This window comes from Alosa sapidissima, chromosome 7 (genome assembly GCF_018492685.1).
Source record: "Alosa sapidissima isolate fAloSap1 chromosome 7, fAloSap1.pri, whole genome shotgun sequence".
Lineage (NCBI taxonomy): Eukaryota > Metazoa > Chordata > Actinopteri > Clupeiformes > Clupeidae > Alosa > Alosa sapidissima.
In genome coordinates, this window is record NC_055963.1 from 25,500,702 (window position 1) to 25,520,483 (window position 19,782).

The 19,782-nt window shown below is 42.8% G+C and overlaps 1 protein-coding gene across 1 annotated transcript; it reads left to right on the top strand.

The window, feature by feature from the left end:
- The first annotated feature begins 4,061 nt into the window (after nt 1–4,061).
- On the top strand, nt 4,062–17,851 carry si:ch211-117c9.2 (solute carrier family 26 member 6). The gene is made up of 19 exons (XM_042096671.1): nt 4,062–4,666; nt 6,982–7,121; nt 7,492–7,602; nt 7,979–8,160; nt 8,320–8,484; nt 8,717–8,869; nt 9,215–9,297; nt 11,268–11,415; nt 11,571–11,684; nt 12,056–12,133; nt 12,236–12,331; nt 12,639–12,745; nt 13,031–13,100; nt 13,242–13,334; nt 13,581–13,691; nt 14,471–14,881; nt 15,720–15,774; nt 16,404–16,546; nt 16,721–17,851. Exons 1-19 carry the CDS (start codon nt 4,521–4,523, stop codon nt 16,745–16,747), a joined length of 2,433 nt encoding a protein of 810 aa, XP_041952605.1. The 5' UTR covers nt 4,062–4,520; the 3' UTR covers nt 16,748–17,851.
- The last annotated feature ends 1,931 nt before the right edge of the window (nt 17,852–19,782 follow it).

Consider the following 19,782-nt stretch of genomic DNA (forward strand, 5'->3'; position numbering starts at 1 on the left):
GTACAAAATATGACCGCCGCTCAGTCCTGTACATCCGTTCCGAGAAAATAAATCACACTTCAATTTGTCTCCATATTTTACTCCATCCCCCACTCTTGAAACTTTTGTGTATGCTTGTTTGGCATGCCTGAGTGTGTGTGTGCGGCTGCACAGAAAGTAGCCTACTGGTGCTGAAAAGGTGAATAGATTGTAGAATAGCCAAAGAAGATGTAGCATTGTTATAAAACCTTTAAAATCTCTAAACAATCACAAGTAGGGCAGTTCATCACAGTTCATCCATTGCAACTGGACTGATGAAAGGTCACTTACACCTGTAGGCTACATTGTATTTGGGAAAAGCAAAAGGTATCAGCATAATGTTATTTATTTATTTATTTATTTATTTTTTTTTTAATGTATTTTTAAACAAAAACATCTCTGTCAGTTCCATGCCGTTTTCAACAGCTATCAAAAACAAAGGTCATTTTTGGATGGATGGATTTTTTGTGAATGTTTCTTCTTCTACATAAGATTTTAGTCATCTTTAGTTCATGTAATACTTTATTGTCAATGCACAAATTAAGTAACAGTAGTCTGAAACGTTATTGTTAATGCACAAATTAACAAACAGTACAAACAGTACAAACAAACAGTAGCCTAGTCTGAAACGAAATGCTGTTTTACATCTAACCAGTGGTGCAAATAACTGACATGTCCAAATGAGCCTTGATGAAATGCGTCGCTAGACTGTTCATACACATTTTAACGGGCCAAAGTTGAATAGCTTTTGTCCGTTATTGTTAGTGCAAATATACTGTAGGCTGATTCATGTTCCCTTGCATTGTTTAACTGAGGTCCATGGCTAGTCTGGCTTTCATCAGACCAAGCTCAATGTTTTAAGAAATCTAAAAATAAATAGCGGGCAGATCAGGCTGGGTTCACCCAGCCTAGTCCATAGGCACCCGATATTGTTTAATTCGATATTGTTTAATTTTCCGATTGAGATATACACGCTCTGGCTATTCTAAATGCAAAAATGCATCAGGGAGTTATGACAAAACGGTAACTAACAAACTAGATCCTAATAGAAAGCTGTTAGCTTCCCTAAGCTACAGGTAGGATTATAAGGTAGGCCTATTTACAACATAAATTGTCAATAGGCTATGCTGGCGACACAAATAAAATCTCCTTTGGAAACCAATGGCTTACGCCTTACAGTATCAAGCGGACTTAAACTGTCATATCGTGGCGAAAAGTTGTAATAACATTCACGCAGCTCCATGAGTCAAGGAAAGCGCGAATGAAGTAGCCACTTCTAAATGGGACCCACTACACAGTAGCTTAAGGTGTTTTGCTAAAGCAGCCATAATGAAATGAAGGTGTCATTGTTTGGATACTTCACACACACGTGCTTTTTAATTTCACAGACTACAACTACCAAGCTGTAATCAAAGCACATCGATTCCCCTCTCACACCCTGCACGCACTTAAAACAAAATAAACAGGCGTCTCAGTCTCACGCATGTATAGGCAAAACTGTATCAGACCGGTGTAACGTTGGTAAATCTTCCATTGCACAGAATGATTTTGTAGCACGTGCAATAAATGACAGTCGAAAGATACAAACAGTGCTGCTATACATTTGCTTGGTATAACCGCATTTATAGTTTTCTACAAATGCAATAAATCAAATGCCTCCATCACTCAACCAACGCTAACGGTAACATTGCCTAGGTCCTTATTGATATTACAAGGTTAACGTACCTGCAGTAAAAACCAAGCATGTCCGATAAACATCCTCAGATTTATTTCGGCTTCAAGAAGAAATGGGAATTACACTTCATGTGAACATCGTCCTATCCTTATTAGATGTTCGCTGCAGTAAATTACAGTCCTTGTATGAAGCGTCCATTGTTTTTTCCAACCCACTTTTAACTTCCAACAAAATTACGTCTCACTGCAACGATGCGCCATCTAGTGGACAAACGACTACTTCTCGCCAATACCGAAAATGCAGCCATGATGATGATGATGAATATTTATTTTGGCTTTCTTTTAATCCTACTGAATTTGTAATTATGTATCGGCCGTTCTAATACCGATAGTATGTGGGTGCCTGTGTGTGTGCATGTGTATATGTGTGCACCGCCATTTACAGGCCAATGAGTGTACAGTCACTAAATGTACACATAACCTAATTTTTTTTAGACCCCCCCATGGATGAAATTCTACGAAACTTGGCATACCCCCGGAGAATGCCAGGTCAATCATACACATAAAATTTGGTGCAGTTCTGAACATCTTAACTGAAGATAGGGGCGATTAAAGCAGAATAATGGTGGTGGTCCCCGGGGACGAAATGAAATTTTTCCGTAAAAGTCTAGTGGGGCTACATACCCACCAAATTTCATGTACCCCGGTGGTTCGGTGTCCCGGGTATCAATGACCAAAAATTCAGGGAGTAGATGACAGGAAAAATTCTTGAATTGTGTGCATGTGTGCGTGTACAAATTTATGTTTATGTGTGTGGGTGTGTGTGTGTGTGTGTGTGTGTATGTGCGTGCTTGTGTGTTTGCCTGCGTATGTGTGTTTGTGCATGTGCATGCATGCGTACATATGTCTACTGTGTGAGTATGTGTCATACGTATGATTACTGTAAATGTATGTGTGTGCGTGTGTATCTGTTTATGCACATGTGTGCACATGGAATGGGTTAACATGACCCCTGGAGGCAAACATACGGAAAAAATTGGTCATCCTAGGCCCTACAGTTCTCAAGATATTCACAGAGAACTGTGTCTGCCCTACCCTCCTTTCGGGGGGTCCAGTCCAGCAGGGGGGGGTGCTACAGATCAAAACGAAGAATGACGGTTCCATGCTATCCATGTGGGGGTACATGCCCACCAAGTTTTGTGTACCCCGGTCTTTCAGTGTCCCGGGAATCCTTGTTGGTGTACGTCACTAAATGTACACATAAATTATTTTATTGTAAGGCCCCCCATGAACGAAAGTACACAAAACTTGGCATGCATTCGGAGGGTGTCATAATGATCCTACACTTTTAATTTTGTGCAGTTTTGACCTTGTCAGCCAGAGATATTGTGATGAAAACACCTAATTTTTTGCTTTTTAATTTTTAACTAGGTGGCGCTATACATGAAATAAGTGGTAATGGGATGGGTTGACATGCCCCCTTAAGACCAACATACATAAAAAAGGTGGACCTCCTAGGCCCTACGGTTCTCGAGATATTCACAGAAAACTGTCTCCGGCCACCTACAGGCCAGTTGGTGTATAGTAACATAAATTAATTTATTGTGTGGCCCCCCATGAACGGAATTCCACAAAACTTGGCGTGCATACAGAGGGTGTCATAATGATCCTACACTTCCAATTTCGTGCAGTTTTGACTATGTTAGGTCGCAGATACCTTCAATTACAACACCTCATTTTTACTTTTTTGTGTTTAACTAGGTGGCGCTATACATGAAATGAGTGGTTATGGAATGGGTTGACATGGCCCCTTGAGATCAACATACAAAAAAAAAATGGTCCTCCTAAACCCTACGGTTTTCGAGATATTCACAGAAAACTGTGTCTGCCCTACCCTCCTTTCGGGGGTCCAGTCCAGCGGGGGGGGGGCTACAGATCAAAACGAAAAACGATGGTTCCATGCTATCCATGTGGGGTTACATGCCCACCAAGTTTCGTGTACCCCGGTCTTTCAGTGTCCCGGGAATCAATGACGGAAATTTGGGCATGCGAAAAAGAAAAAAAAAAAAAAAAAGAAAAATCTGACTAAACCTATATGACCGCCGCTTCGCTGCGCGGCGGTCATAATAACGATGTCCATAGACAAGGTAGAATATGTTGCATGATTTTATGAAAGTAGGCTACGATATTGCGACATCATGCAAGTCAAATTTGTAGTTTCTTATGTCTCATTCCATCGAACTACAGATCCGCTACCCGATCTGGCAAACTTACATAGTGCGGTTATAGCCGATAGAGGACGCAAACGAATGCAGAAGTGCCGTTTACCCTGTTACGAGTTGATGAACCACGGAAACAATTTTGGAAACATTATTTTAAGGTACAAAAAACTCTTTGGTGTTGCTTTAAGGGGAGAATGTTTACACTGTTTTGCACCTGTGCTTTCCCAAAGATAATCCCGAAGCCCTGTCTTGCGCACCGCACCTCCCTCACATGTGCAAGTGTGTGTCTCATCGTTTAGGGGGTGTGTGATCGCTGCAGAAGGCGTGGTGGGGTCTCTTTGATAAAGACAGGTGACAGTGTGCTGTTCTCCCATTCTGTCATTCTCCCTCTGTCAGAACCACAACCTAGATTAATTTGCCACATCGTAAAGAGCTGTGATAAACCTTTGTCTGCTTTTGAAGTCTCTCTCTGCCTGGTTTGTTGGACTCAAAAGTCAAATCTCACTTTTTTTTCTCTATTTGAGTGTCTCCAGCTGTTAGTTGGATCCAACTATTACACGCCTAAACTTTTGGATCTGGTGCATTATTTGAGGCTAAGGGAGACAGATGAGAATGGGGGTGCATGAGCCTAAGACTGGGGATTTCAGTGTGGACAGGGGCATATTGGACGAGCTCAGCCTGGACGAGGTGGCCCGAAAGCGGACATGTCCACGAGGGCCCTCTCTGAAGGAGCGACTGCGTGAATCAGCTCGGTAAGACATTCCATACACTCACAACAGTGATCTACTGTAGTGACCTGTGCAAAGTGCCTTCTGTGCTAATGTCACTAGTTGTTATGTAGATCAGACTTCAAGAGTCTCTCTAAGGGGACACTCAGGGGCGTAGATTTGCGTGGGGACCGAAGGACGTGTCCACACCAATGTAAAATTACGACTGAAATGTCCCCACCAATATTCAGGTCGAAATGGGGGGAAAAGCGCTTACATGCGCTACACAAAGAGTTAAATCATTTCTCACTTCAGTGCTGCGGATCATCTCGTACAGATCTTGTAATGTGCAGTAGCCTATAAGGGTAAATCGCGCTGATTTGAAGTTACATAATAAAGTTACTATAATAACTACCAGTGAGCCGCAGTCTCCGCGCTTCAGCTTCACTCCACTTCAAGGCATATGAAGTGCGTCCACATTCACCCATTCTTCTCTGTTGAACTCCTCGAGGAGTAGGCTACTCATCACACATTTTCTCAGCTTTTAAACGATGCTAGCTAGCCACTATTTGCTGTGATAAACATCAAGCGATTTATAATCAAGCGATTTAACAATTATTCTGATTCTTTCCAGATTCTGTCCAGTGTCAAAAAATGTGTGGGTGTGTCTGGGTGGGTGTGTGGGGTTGCAAATGTGCAGGTGTAGGTATGCGTTAATTTGAGCCTCACAGTCAGGCAATGTGCAGAGAAGGGGGGCTACAGGGGCTCTAGCACCTGCCCTTTTGCCCCTTTGATGTCCAAGTGCCCTTTTGACAAGACACGTTTTTTACTTTTTAAAATTTGTAATACTTCCGCTAGTTCCAACGTGAATATTCGCTAAAATGTCTCATTAATAGTTTGTGAAATTAGAAATTTACAAAAATAACAATTTTCTGTGTTAATTGAAATGCCTTGCGGCCACCAATCCGTGACGTCATACATTCAGTGAACTCTCAGAAGGTGCACGCAGGCACAGTGGTGCATTAGACGTTTGGGAGCACGGTAAGGTCACTTGGCAGTTAGCCTATCTGAACATGCAATAGTATTCAGCTTAGAGATAGAGAATAACATGTTTAAAGTTGTTTCATGTTTAATGAAGTAGGCTATCAAACCCGTTTTAACCATGTCATGGTCCATCCATTTCAATAACCTGGCAGCTTGGAAAATCTAAGGCTGAACGTTCATAACATTTTCTGTTTAGGTTACTATGTTATAGTAGCTTAGGTTAGTAGACCTAGTTCATAAAACAGAGTAGGCAAACCTTTTCTAAATCGTCATAAGCCGACGACATAGGCTACTGTAGTTGTTTAACTAACCCAGCTCCACACGTCGTTCTCTGTTTACAGTAGGCTACATTACGCGTCATTTCACTCAGTGGCCACACGCACCAGCACGTGAATCTGCAAGACACCAGCTTGCTAATGGTGGTAGTTCACTGTGATAAACATTAAAATTATAGCCTGACAAACCAGACTAGGCAATAACATATTTGCTGCCGCTAGGGTGCGTCTAGATTTCTAGGCTATTAAAATTAGCTTTGAATTTAATCAATAAGATGTAGCCTTATAGCCTATGATCTCTGTGTAGACAATAGCCTAATGAAAACTGAAAAGACCTATCTGTCTGTGCCCTGGCTACAGTAGGCCTACAGTACATGCACTCCTATTGAATTTTCAGAACCAAGGAGAGAAATGAGAAAAATGTGTTACAGCTCTGTCTGATATTTACACCCATTCTTCTTGATACATAATGAATAAATATGAAAATGTATAAAATGTTTATCAGTACATTAGACTACTTTGCAAATTGCTTAACCATATAATAGCCTGTCCCACCATCATCATTGAAATAGCATAATGCTAGAATTTAAATGCAAAAAAACAGTGTGAAATGATTGAATAGAAGATTCTTTATTTTTGAGAATATACCGGTAGTTTGTATACCGTCTGATGGAAGGATACAAGGTATCTTTTGAGTTTGAGATGTAGCCTATGTATTCTCTATTGGGTTGTAATCAAAATTAAGTTTTAAATAAAGTTAACACGTTTTCTAGAAATTTTGCTTCATGTGCCCTTTTTTTAAATTTGAGCCCCTGCTCACAGTCTAAAGTTCGCTTTTCTGTGGGATCAGGACATTTTAGTCATGTTCACTGAAAAAAAATAACAGAACCACATCCGCATACGCACATACTCTTACGCAACTCCACTGAACATGTGCATTCTTTATTCATTTTAGTGATATCACGCCCCCCCACCCCACCCAAACGCACACACACTTCTCCTATCCTCTCCTTTACTGTCCTCTCTGCTGCTTCGCCTCAGGTGTTCTCTGCCCAGGCTAAAGGTCTGGCTCTTCTCCTGGCTCCCCGTCCTGTCCTGGCTACCCCGCTACAAAATCCGTGAGAATGGCCTGGGGGACCTCATCGCCGGCATCAGCGTGGGAATCATGCATCTGCCGCAAGGTGAGCTCTCCTTCCCAGCACCCACAACTTCGCCAGTCACTGAAACCGCAAGGAAGCCCTTCCAGCACCAAAACACACTGCCTCTATGCTCCTTGAAACCATCAGGAAGTCCTTCCAGCACCACAACACTCTGCCTCTTTGTTCAGTGAATCCATAAGGGCAAGGAGCAGCCTTGTTAGTTAGTTAAGGTGTCTAATGCTAGTGTCTGTGCTTCTCACTAGTCAGTGTCCAGTAACAAACAGAATTTGTATATATATATATATATCAATATATATTGACCGATTATTTTATGCCATTTTCCCCCTCTGTTGGAGCTATATGCTGTATAGTGAGTGACCCTGAAGGCATGCTGTGTCTGATGTGCTTGCAGGGATGGCGTATGCTCTGCTGGCCTCACTGCCACCAGTCTATGGGCTATACACGTCCTTCTACCCTGTACTCGTCTACTTCATCTTCGGCACCTCCAGACACATCTCTGTAGGTGAGTAGGCCTAGTTTTGGTGCCACTACTGAGGCTGGGGAATAATCTGCCTGAGGAGGTCAGGTTAGCCAAGTCAGTGTCCTCCTCAAAACCCATCTCTATTGGAAAGCCTATCCTGTTTTTTTTTTATCTTGATCATCTCTGAAAATGTATCGATGTTATTTCATAATTGTATTGTTTATGTGTCTATCCTAAACTTCCTAAAGTTTTTGTTAGGGTACAACTATCGGCTTACTGAACTAGTAGGTTAATTTTGAGACAATAATGTAATTTTCTGTGTTAAATGTAAACTTCTGTCTCTCTCACTTCTGTCTCTCTCTGTCTCATGCATATGCCTGTGTATTTGTAATGTCATACATGTATGTGCTTTGTGAAGGTACATTTGCTGTCATCAGCATCATGATTGGCAGTTTGGTTGAGCGGTTAGCACCAGATGCTAACTTCAACCCTAACATAACGAGTAACGGGTCCTCTGTGGTAGAGGTGGATGTAGCAGCCAGGGATGCGTACCGGGTCCAGATAGCCACTGCTCTCACCTTATGCTGTGGACTCTTCCAGGTCTGTGTCCAGCTCTCACTGAACAGAGCGTTTTGATTGAGATCTTTTTGAAGAACCGTTGAACTAGAGTTTCTATAGCATTTGTTATTAATTCACTGCTTCTCTTTCTTTCTCTGTCTTTCTCTCTTTCTCCCTCCCTCTCTCCTTCTCATTGTTTAGGTGGTGCTGGGGTTGGTGAAATTTGGCTTTGTGGTGACGTATCTGTCAGAGCCGCTGGTCAGAGGCTACACCACAGGAGCGGCCACACATGTGGTCATCTCTCAGCTGAAGTATCTATTTGAGATCAGCCCTGAGCGCTTTGCTGGGCCGCTGTCGCAAATTTATGTGAGTTTTATTCGTACAGGTTCTCTCTCTCTCTCTCTCTCTCTCTCTCTCTCTCTCTCTCTCGCGCTCTCTCTGTCTGTCTCTCTGTCTTGCTCTCAAACACACACACATACACAATTATCTTCACTCTGAGACACTGGCAGAACAAGTCCTGTTTCTATTACATGTCAATTAAGATGTCATGCCACCCCCTAATGGGTGTAAAGAACATTGCAACCTTCCCCCGTTGCAGACACTGATAGACCTCTGCCATCGGCTGCCTAGCACTAACATCCCCACTCTGGTGGTCAGTCTGGTGGCCTTGGCTGTCCTGATTATCGTCAAAGAGTTAAACTCCTACTACAGCAAAAAGCTACCGCTGCCCATTCCTATTGAGCTAATAGTGGTGAGTGGGATACCTTCTAACACCTAGTTGTCTTTGTTACATGGTTTATTTGTTGTTTCTATGCACTCATATGATGATTCTTGGATCATGTACCTTCATTCTTAGATACGTTTGCCCTATGCTATGTACATTTCCTTTAGACGTGTGCATATGCAATTGTCATTGAAGGCCAGGAGAGGGCAGTCTTGCTCAAAATTAGGTTGCATACCCACCTGTGTAAACATTTTAACACGTACTAAACCTTAAACATCATGCAGCATCAGTCAATGTCATCTTCCCTAACATGATGTTGAACCAGGCAATGAAAAAAATAAAAACCTAATAGAGATTCTTTTTTGTTTGCAGATAATAGGAGCAACAGTGATCTCATATTATGGGAATCTCAATGAGATATATAATGTTCATGTGGTTGGGGAGATTCCAAGTGGGTGAGTCGCGCACATTCCCACGCCATGTGTGTGTATGTGTATGTAATATGTATGTGTGTGTGTGTGTGTGTGTGTGTGTAGGCACTTATGGGTATGTGCGCAAGTGCATGCCAAATGGTCATATGAATAGAAGTAATTTTGTATGCATGTCCTGGCCTTGAAGCTTTATAATATGTGTCAAAGACATAACAGGAGGCAGGGACAGGAGAGGCCCGTCCTAAGGCCCCCGTGTCTGGCTGTGCTCCAACTGCACTGCAGCTCTGATGGAGAAGCCACTGGCGTCAGCAGAGATCAGGGCAGTGTGCAGACCAAAATTCTGGGAGGGCAGGGCACAATTAAGAGTGAAGGGGTAGAAAAAAACAACACTGATGCACTTATCATTTGTCATATTCTTCATAAGACTTTAGGGGGGATTACTTTGATACTTATAATTAACTACTATAAACTAATAATAAATAAATAATAAATAATAAATAAACTAATGATTCATTACTAATACTTAATTAAAGTCTGACGATCTTCCATGGGCACAACACCACTTGGGATAAGCTCCCCTGCAGCTGTATCTGCCACTCTCATCCATGTGTGGAAACATAGTGTCTAGCACCTCCAACTGGGTTCTTTTCCCAGTGGGTCTCCATAAAAGATCTCTTTGTGGTTATGTTATGACTCCTTTGATAAAAAAGTTATTTGCATCCTTGAGGAGGGTTTCCTGGTCAGATTAGGCCTAGCCTCTCTTACACCAGTAAAGGAACAGTTGTGTGTTTAACTTTAAGAACTTTAACTTTGGAAACAACCTGTGAGTGCCTCTGTGAGCTTGGGGAATTTAAGGGGAAGCATATTGTCATAACGCTTCTGTTAATACTTGTTTCACATTAGAAGTGCCGTTGACGGGCATTGGTGATTCAGTTTGTGTTGCAGAGGGAAGTTGATGTCCTAACTTGATATACATGTTAGTCAGCAGGAAGTACACAGTGATCTGTTAAATGTATGCTATCTAAAGCCAAATAAACCTACGATGGTCATAGGATACATTGCAAAATTGTTGCTAAACTTCCCAGGCGTGGTGACATTGAGAGATAGCCGTTGTCTTGTAGTACAGTAGACAAAGGAGTCCCGTGGTCCAGGTTCTAGCTGACTCAGGCGTCTCCAGCTCTCACTTTGGCATCAATAACGGTCTTTCTCCTTGACTCATCTACCAGTAAAAGATGTTTTGTTTTGCCTCAATGTCTGAACATGTCAGGAATTTTATACCGTCAAGGATTATTCTGCAGGGTTGCTATACAGCATTTTGAGAGAAAAAAACAACACCCAGTGAGTCAAGAGAAGTAAAAGTGCATGATATTTCTCAACCTGTTGTAATAAGCGGTAGGCTCACAGCACTAGTAGGAAGGCTAATGACACGCATAGCGCAATCACCAGCATGTGGGAGTGAAAATGGATTCTTAGACTACATTTTGAATTTCCCCTTTTCATGTAAGCAGTTCACTTTGAAAGGCATAGATCAGTTGGTTGTGAGCCTTCTGCCTTGTTGTAACTCACTTGCATCTACTATTATACACACTTGCATCTGACCTTTCAGTCAGAGCCACATTTAAATCCGGAATCTTACACTGGAATGTGAACACAAAGTTTCAGACATCGCGAGAAGCAGGATCCCCAGCACAGAGGCAGGCTAACGAAACGCTAGCGATTGTTGCAAACGTGTGTACAATGGCAGAGCCGGCGAAAAAGCAGCGAAAACCCTTGACGGAAGATGCAAAGAAATAGAAAAAAGCTTCAGACCGAGCGAGGGCTCGCACACGTATCGACACGTACAGACGCTAAGGGGAGCTTCGTAGAGAAAAAGCATCAGGCTTGCCTGGTGTCCCTTTAATTCATCATTTTTTTTCCTGATCATCAGAATTAGCAAGCTTCACAATTTCAGTGGTGTCATCTATTAACCAAACTCTTTGTGTCTTCCCACCCAGCCTGGTGCCCCCGCGTGTGCCTGACTTCAGCCTGTTCCCCTCCGTGGTCGGTGAGGCCTTCGCCATAGCAGTGGTGGGCTATGCCATCAACATCTCCTTGGGCAAGACTTTTAGCCTTAAACACGGCTATAAAGTAGACAGCAACCAGGTATTACTATTGCCTTTTCCACGGTTTGCTTTAACAGACCTTTTTAGCAATATGTCAATGCAACACACACACACACACACACACACACACACACACACACACACACACATATATGCACACACACACACACATATTGATTCCTTTATATTTTGCAGGAGCTGGTAGCGTTGGGTCTCAGTAATACGGTGGGTAGCTTATTCCAGTGCTACTCCGTCACCTCCTCTCTGTCTCGCAGTCTGATTCAGGAGAGCACGGGAGGAAAGACACAGGTGAAACACACACACACACACACACCTACACACACCTACACACACACACACACACACACACACACACACACACACACACATACACACACACACACACACACACACACACACACACACACACATACACACATTCACAAACAATTACCCATGTAATGGATGTTTATTGTTAAAGTGAAAATGAGTCATATAGTACATGGAAAGCTAGAAATGGATCATGTTATATAGAACCAAGTGATTATCAAAAGGAAGACGGAGTTACAGTATACTGTATGCTGATACATACATATTAAGCACATACAGTACATACTCTTTCTCTCTCACACACACACACACTCTCACACACACACACTTAATGGTTGTGTGTTTTTCAGGTGGCTGGGGTCGTTTCTGGGCTAATTGTGCTAGTCACAGTGCTGAAGCTGGGTTCGCTGTTTGAGGAACTGCCCAAGGTGCGGTCTACCCGTTCGCTCACCCCAGTAGCCCTGACCGTCAGCAGATTTGCCCACACTTTTTCACATCTGTTTGTCTGTCTGTGTATGTCTTTGCTACAGGCTGTGCTCGCCACCATTGTGTTCGTGAACCTGAAGGGCATGTTCAAACAGTACATGGACATCCCTGCACTGTGGAAGAGTAACAAAGTAGATTTGGTGAGGACAGTTCATTCAGTTTTCTATCCTGCATGTTATCAAATCAAAACATCCTTCTAGCTCCACCACCCTGACCAGAAAAAACAGATTGTACCATGCACTGTGATCTCTACTATCAGAAACAGTATGCCTCTTCGATCTGCCACTTTGCACCTTATTGATAGCGGCAGGAATATGTTATTCTATATCAGTGTGTGCTTTCTCGTACACTAGCTTGCCTTTCCATCGCTTATGTGTATGCTTTGTGTGTGTGTCTTTGTGTGCGTATGTGTGTGTGTGTGTGTGTGTGTGTGTGTACGTGCTGTAGCTGATATGGGTGGTGACGTGCACTTGCACAATTCTGCTCAATCTGGACCTGGGTCTGGCTGTCTCCGTCGCATTCAGCCTCCTCACTGTCATCTTCAGAACACAGCTGTGAGTGGCTTTGTGTGTGTGTGTGTGTGTGTGTGTGTGTGTGTGTGTGTGTGTGTGTGTGTGTCTGTCAGAGAGATGTACGTGTGTGTAGGTGTGTGTGTAAGAGAGAAAGAATGTCTGACTCCTGACTCCCTTCATCATTATGTGATCATACAGTATGTAAAGCGCTCTCAGATGACTGAGTCTTCCTCTCCCTCTCCATCTCTGTGTCTAAATCTGTCGTTCCCCCGCCCTCTCTCTATTTCTCTCTCTCTCTCTCTCTTGCTCCCTCTCTCTCTCTTCCAGTCCAAAGTATTACCTGCTTGGCTGGGTACCAGGGACAGAACTCTACCTGGACACAGAGACCTATGAGGAGGTTAGAGCCTTCCAAACACACTTTCATTTCTGCACACATATGTGCTTGTCTTTCTGTCTTGGCCGTGTGTGTGTGTGTGTGTGTGTGTGTGTGTGTGTGTGTGTATTAATGTTGGTTGTGGTTATGTGCGTGTGTATGTAGGCCAAGGAGATCCCGGGCGTCACTATCTTCCGCTCCTCTGCCACTGTGTATTTTGCCAACGCTGAGCTGTACAGAGAGGCCCTGGAGGACAAGGTAACACCCCCCCCCCCCCCCCGGGTCACGCCACATAGCTCATAATGTGTAGCACTCAGCCAGTAAATCAATATGAATCCACATGTATTATAGCTCAGCCCCTCTCTGTCTCTCTCTCCCTTCTTCCCTTTCCCTCTCTTGTTTTCTCTCTCCTCTCTTTCTCTTCTACCCTCTTTCGCTCTTCCTCCCTCCTTTCTCTCTCCCTCTCTGCTCTCTCTTCATTCCTCTTCCCTCCATCGCTCTCAGAGTGGGATCAATATCAATAAGCTGCTGAAACAGAAGAAGAAACAGGCCGCAAAGCAGAAGCGTTTACAAACCAAAGAGGAGAAGAGAGCCCAGAAACAGAAAACAAAAGAGGTGCGTGGTGCTGAAGCATGCAGAAAAGACACACACACACACACACACACACACACACATCCTAATATGCAGACCAGAATTTCTCTATACTATACTTTTTGGCCGTTCGTCATTATACACCACTGTAATATCAGCCAGTGACAGTGATCCACACAAGCTCACGATGCCTCTCTCTCTGAGCCGGAAATAATGTTGGCGTGAGCACGTGATTGACCTCACGTGCAGTCTACTCTATCCATTGGCAGCCGCTGAAGCAGGCCAGGGGCCCTGCTATGTAGCTCATCGATGGGCCAAGCCCCACATTACAATTTCCTATACTCAGCAATTACGCTGGGAAGGTGAGAGAAGCAGTCCATCAATGGCCTCTGTGGGCAGACCTTCCTGCTTACAGGAAGAGACCCCCTCGCACAGATAATGTGGTCGAGGCCAAGGATGTTGTGTGGAGGCGTTAAGCTCATGTTTGCATTCAAACTTAAACACACTCCTGATGCAAGAGCACTGGGATTGAATCATGTTGCCACCCACTAGGGTGTCTCTGTTACCAAGGGGAGTGTGTGTTTGTGTGTTTGTGTGTGTGTGTGTGTGTGTGTGTGTGTGTGTGTGTGTGTGTGTGCATGTGTGCATGCTCATGTGGGACAGAGGTAGTGTCAACTTATTGCACACGGCAATGTGATATGTTGTGTAACATCAAAGGTCTATCAATTCAGCTAACCTAAAAAATGATACCTGTTACCCTGCTGCTCTGTCCGTTGCTAAGCAGCCTCGTTACTGTGTTACAGAACGGAATGGTCAATGTCGCAGCCAACGGAACGGCGCATCCCGTCCACAAGGAGACAGACTCGGTCCACTGGCGCGGCTCTAACGCCGACCTGCGGAGGGACTCGCACTGCGGCAACGGCGTGGCACCGCACAGCGCTAACGGCAGCGTCACCAACGGCAGCGTCACCAACGGCAGCGTCACCAACGGCTGCGTCACCAACGGCTGCGTCACCAACGGCTGCATCAACAAGGGCTTCGGGCAGGAGCCAGACGCGCACACGTGTGACGTGGGAGACGAGCGGACCGACGACACGATATGGGAGGAGGTGCGGAGCACTGAGGTGTCCAGCGGCAGCGGCAAGCACTCCATCATTCTGGACCTGTCCACTGTGGGCTTCGCCGACACAGTCACACTCAACACCCTGACAAATGTGAGCATTAATCAACCAAATAAACATAGCAGAAAGTCAGAATGAAAGTCAGAAAGAAAGAAAGAAAGAAAGAAAGGAAGAAAGAAAGAAAGTGAACGATAGATATAAAGAAAGTATCCACTTAAATTGCAAGAATCTCATTTTCATCCTGAGGGTTCTCTATGGAACTATTATGAAGTGTCAGGGAAAGGAAAGGGAAGGAAGGAAGGAAGCAAGGGGGGGTAAAGGAAGTAAGGACAGGAGGTTAGTATGTGTGGGCAGACCGAAGACTCGGGGACACTACATGTGATGCTGATGGATAGAGACTCAGAGAAGCATGGCAGAGAATAGGGCCAGAGGTTGACTCACTTTTCCCGCCACGTCAGCAGTATGTGTAGCCTGAGCGGTCGGTGAGTAGTAGGTTGACCAGGGAGGACACTGTCCTTCACAGCCAGGCCACCACGCATTTGTTTTCAAAACAGCGCTGGCTTTTTAATCTTGTTTTTCCGCCATTACGCAACACTCTGATTTCTCCTTATCTGGTGGCCGACTTGCACTCAGCGGGAACAAAAACGTCTGTGTGTCTCCGCACAAAGCGGCAGGCTAAATCCAGCGCGGGGTGTTTTTCTCCTTCTGCCAATGGGGGGAGGAAAGGGAGGAGAGAGAGAGAGAGAGAAACGGAGACTAGCAGGTGACCAGAGGGGTCTGCTGGGGACGTTTTTTTTTTGCCTCTTTTTGTCTCCCTTTCCAACCTTATATCCTCCCAGCTCCTGTGTCAAATACTGCTTCCATTCTCTCTTTCTCCCACTACCCATCTTTCTCTCCTCCCTCGTTCTCTCTGTCCCTCTCTCTTTCTCAGATATGCCGGGACTTTGGTGAGGTGGACGTGACTGTGTACCTGGCAGGCTGTCAAGGTGAGTGCTGTGTCCAACCCCTTAGGCCTTTATCTATCACATCCATCACCCACAGGACAGGCTCATACAACTCTCTCTCTCACACACACACACACACACACACCCTTGAGAGAGGAACGTATCATTACAGTTCAGAGAAAAGGTGAATGGTGTGTGTGTGTATACAGTATGTGTTTGTGTGAAGGAGACTGACATTTTCCTCAAAGCTCAGTGTAAAGGTGAGTAATGGTGTGGTTATGTGTGTGTTTCAGTGTATGTGTATACAAATCTGTGTTTGTGTCTGTGAGAAAGAGAAGGACAAAGAGAGAGTCTTAACACAGCTCTCTGACTACAGGTGAATCATGGTGTATGTGTGTGTGTGTGTGTGAGAGAGAGAGAGAGCGAGAAAGTGTCTGACAGAGACAGAGATAAAGGGTAATCACAGCTCTTCGTAATTGTGAATAATGGCACAGGTGTGTGAGCGTGTGTGTGTTATGCTGGTGTGTGTGTTTGTATTTGGGACGGGAGAGGGTTAGGGGTAAATAATGGTATGTTTATGTGCTATATGTCTAGGTATTTAAAACAAGTGAGAGAGAAAGTGAAACACAACTAAAAGATGAATAATGGTGTGTGTGTGTGTTGTGTTGTAGTGTGTGTTGTCCAACAGCTGGAGCGGGGGGACTTCTTCGCTACCTCCATCCCTAAGAGTCGCCTGTTCCCCTCCATTCATGACGCAGTGCTGCACTGTCTCAACCAAAGGGGCAAAGAGCTACCCATCTACGGCTGTGTACTGGTGAGATTTTTCTCTCTCCCTCTTTCTCTCACTCACACAAACATACACACACACACTCCCCAGCCCAAGACACCACAAACACACCGTCAGGCTGTCACACCATTGCCAAGCCTCTTGCATGACAAGGCCTCTCATGCACTGTTTTTTTTTTGCCCTGTGTTGCCATGGAAACAGGAGATTGCCTGTGTTACTCAGCTGTGACCAACAGAGGTCAGACTGGACTCTGCCTCCCTGTGCCCTCCCACCATCCCTCACTCCACGGTGCTCCAGCCAGCGCAGCAAGGCACTGGGTTGCCATGACAACTGATGGGGGTGGTTACCATGGGTTCCACTGTTTTCTTCCCTCCTTTCCCGCCATTTTGATGTTATTTTATTAATGATCTGGCAAAGTCTCCTACCACAGACTCAGAGTCTTCAGTGGGAAAACACCGCTCAGATCCAGATAGTCTTAAAGTCCAACCAACTAACCAGAAACAACCCTCAGGGAAACTATCTTATTATAAATTACCCTCAATTAAAGCAGGGAAATCTCAGGGTACTGAAAGTACTACATGTACATGGGTCAGTGACATATAAGGGTTGGTAAGATGAGAAAATTAAAAATATGTTTAAACCTTTAAAACAAAACATGCCTGAGATTTGCTAAAGTGTATACTTTGTATTTCTGTTGTATTCATATTATTTAATATGACGTGTATACTATTTTTTAACAAAAGATAGAACTAACAGCCTGTTAAATTGTCAAATGGTGTAACCACAAAAATGACAAATATCTAATGTCACACCTCCTTCATGCAAGTTCATGCAATTGCTCTCATGAAATTATTAGTTTATTTTGTAATATCCTATGAGAATATGTTTTATTATATTTATTTCTAAATTTAAATTATATGGGTTTTTCATTGTACTGAGCAAGACCATATGCTATAAACATCTTGTTTTATGTCTATTCTTTGACCATTTGAGTAAAAATGCTTTAAACAACCATTATTACCGGTACAGTGAAGTAGAGTTTTAAATCATTATCCATATGAACTTTTTTGTACATTATTAGTCTTTTAGACAAAATACTGGTTACACCAATTGACATAAATCGGTTACACCAATTGACCATAAAACGTTTATAGCAATAGGACAAGAAAATGGGCAGAAAATAGGCATTAAGGTAAACGGAGTTGGATATTTTGATATGTATTCATGTCATTCATCATATTCCATATCAAATTTCATTTCATAACATCAATGAAGAAACTTGTGTTCTATTTGATTTCAGATCAGTTCTCATACAATTTCAGTCTATACCCATTATTTTCAAAGAGAGTGAGATAAAGGGCCCTATTTTCGAAAAGTCTGGTCTATAGCGAAAGGCGCATATGAAACACAACTGAAGACGCACTGTCACGAGATGTAAGCAGCAATTCCTCTGCAGAATAAATGTCCTTAGGTTATTTATTCAGTCATTCGAACATTATAGGGGGAAGTTTTTGCTGGTTTTTGCTGGTAACCCATTGTCAGTCAATAGTTAAAGTAATTAACTGTGTATATATAAGTAATTAACTGTTTTGTCGTTGACTATGACACCTCGGTGAAGTTAGTTTCACTTTGCCTATAGTTCAGTTAATAGAAAGGTGCAGATGTGTGTAGCCTATACTCTGCTAGGTTTTAGTAAAGAATGGCTTAGTGGAATACCTGTTCCATACGGTCTTGCGTACAAGCAGATTCCTTCAAATACACCGCTGACTAACAAAATACTGATGCGCTGTTTGATGTTGCCCTGCTTGATGTTAAAGGGAATGACAGATGTCCTCATTGGTTTAAAGGATGTTAACCCCAAAACACACCCATGACTGATTAAGAAACATAAGAGCCACCTTTTTGCGCCAGGCACCTGACGTTTGATAACAAAACCACCCCAAATGTGGACTGGACAAATCCCTAAATGTATTTACGCTATTCGCTAGTGACCATGCATTTTAAATTGCTAAATTAGGGCCCAAAGTGTGTGTGAGAGAGAATAAGAGTGAGTGAAAGAGTGGGTATGATCATTTCTTAACAACCAACCAACAGCAGGATCTGCGTTCACTTGCATTCTGTGGTGAGACAAGTTTTCCTTGCTTGTAAGTGGCATCCATTGAGGGACAAGAGGCACATTTTATATATAATAAATGTATTTATATTATTTATTTATAATTTGAACATACTGTTTACATACATCATAATAAAATATAAAAAAATAATTATGGAAGTTTAAATTTAAAATGAAAAGCTTTGACATTTCAAAAATCGCTTAAATTGCAATCTAATTAAACCCTTTTAAAGCTATTGTTCATGCTAAACAGTTAGTCACTATTTAAATTATAAAAATAATACAATTGGCACCTAAAATTACATACTCTTGGCCCTGAATCTGACCAAACTGGTCTCAAACAGAAAAGAGTCAAATGGTGTAACCGGTTACACCATTTGACATTTCTATTTAATAGCAAAATTTGCAGGCATTATTATGGACAACTATGTACACACTTCACCTTTATGTGAATATCCAAACACAGTTTTTACATTAAATTGAATATTTTATTTTTATTATGATTTATAAACATTTTCAAAAGGTCATACCATTGGACATGTAACCTAAGCTTGCCTGGCCATGGCCTAAAAACACTGTTATGTTACTTTAAGAGAGTTGCTAACCTTGACTCATAGCAGTTGGGGTCTTGAAGGGTCCTTCTCTATGACATAGTTTCCTGTCACATGATCCTCTGGCATAATACATACAAAATTGGTCATTAAATGGTGGTTACACCACTTGACATTTTAAGTGGTTGATGTGACAGACACGATTCCCCATATTAATTAAAACATTCAGATCAATGGGGTTTCATTACTTGTATTAAATATAGAAAAGTTCTTCTGCAAGATCATGCCAGATTATTTTAGAAGGGATTTTGGAGAGAATTTCACATTTTTTTCAGCAAATGTAATTATTTGGTTCATGTTTTTGTGGTTACACCGTGTTGACAATTTTACCCAAATTCAGTTAATACTCTTTCAAAATTAAATAAATCCAAAACTTTAAGATTAGGGTTTGATGAAAATTATATTTGAAAATAATTTGTCAAATTATTTTCAAATTTTAACAATTTTAAATGTATGTAACCCATATGTACACAAAAAAATGAGCGTCACGTCATTGACCCACATGTGAAGCCTCATTTGTAGTATGTATAGACATGAGG

What these genes read in the sequence shown, in the direction of transcription:
- si:ch211-117c9.2 (XM_042096671.1), top strand. Translation starts at nt 4,521, where the DNA reads ATGAGAATGGGGGTGCATGAGCCTAAGACTGGGGATTTCAGTGTGGAC. An exon ending in AATCATGCATCTGCCGCAAG is followed by an intron (nt 7,122 to 7,491) that starts GTGAGCTCTCCT and finishes ATGTGCTTGCAG; the next exon opens with GGATGGCGTATGCTCTGCTG. An exon ending in GCACGGGAGGAAAGACACAG is followed by an intron (nt 11,685 to 12,055) that starts GTGAAACACACA and finishes TGTGTTTTTCAG; the next exon opens with GTGGCTGGGGTCGTTTCTGG.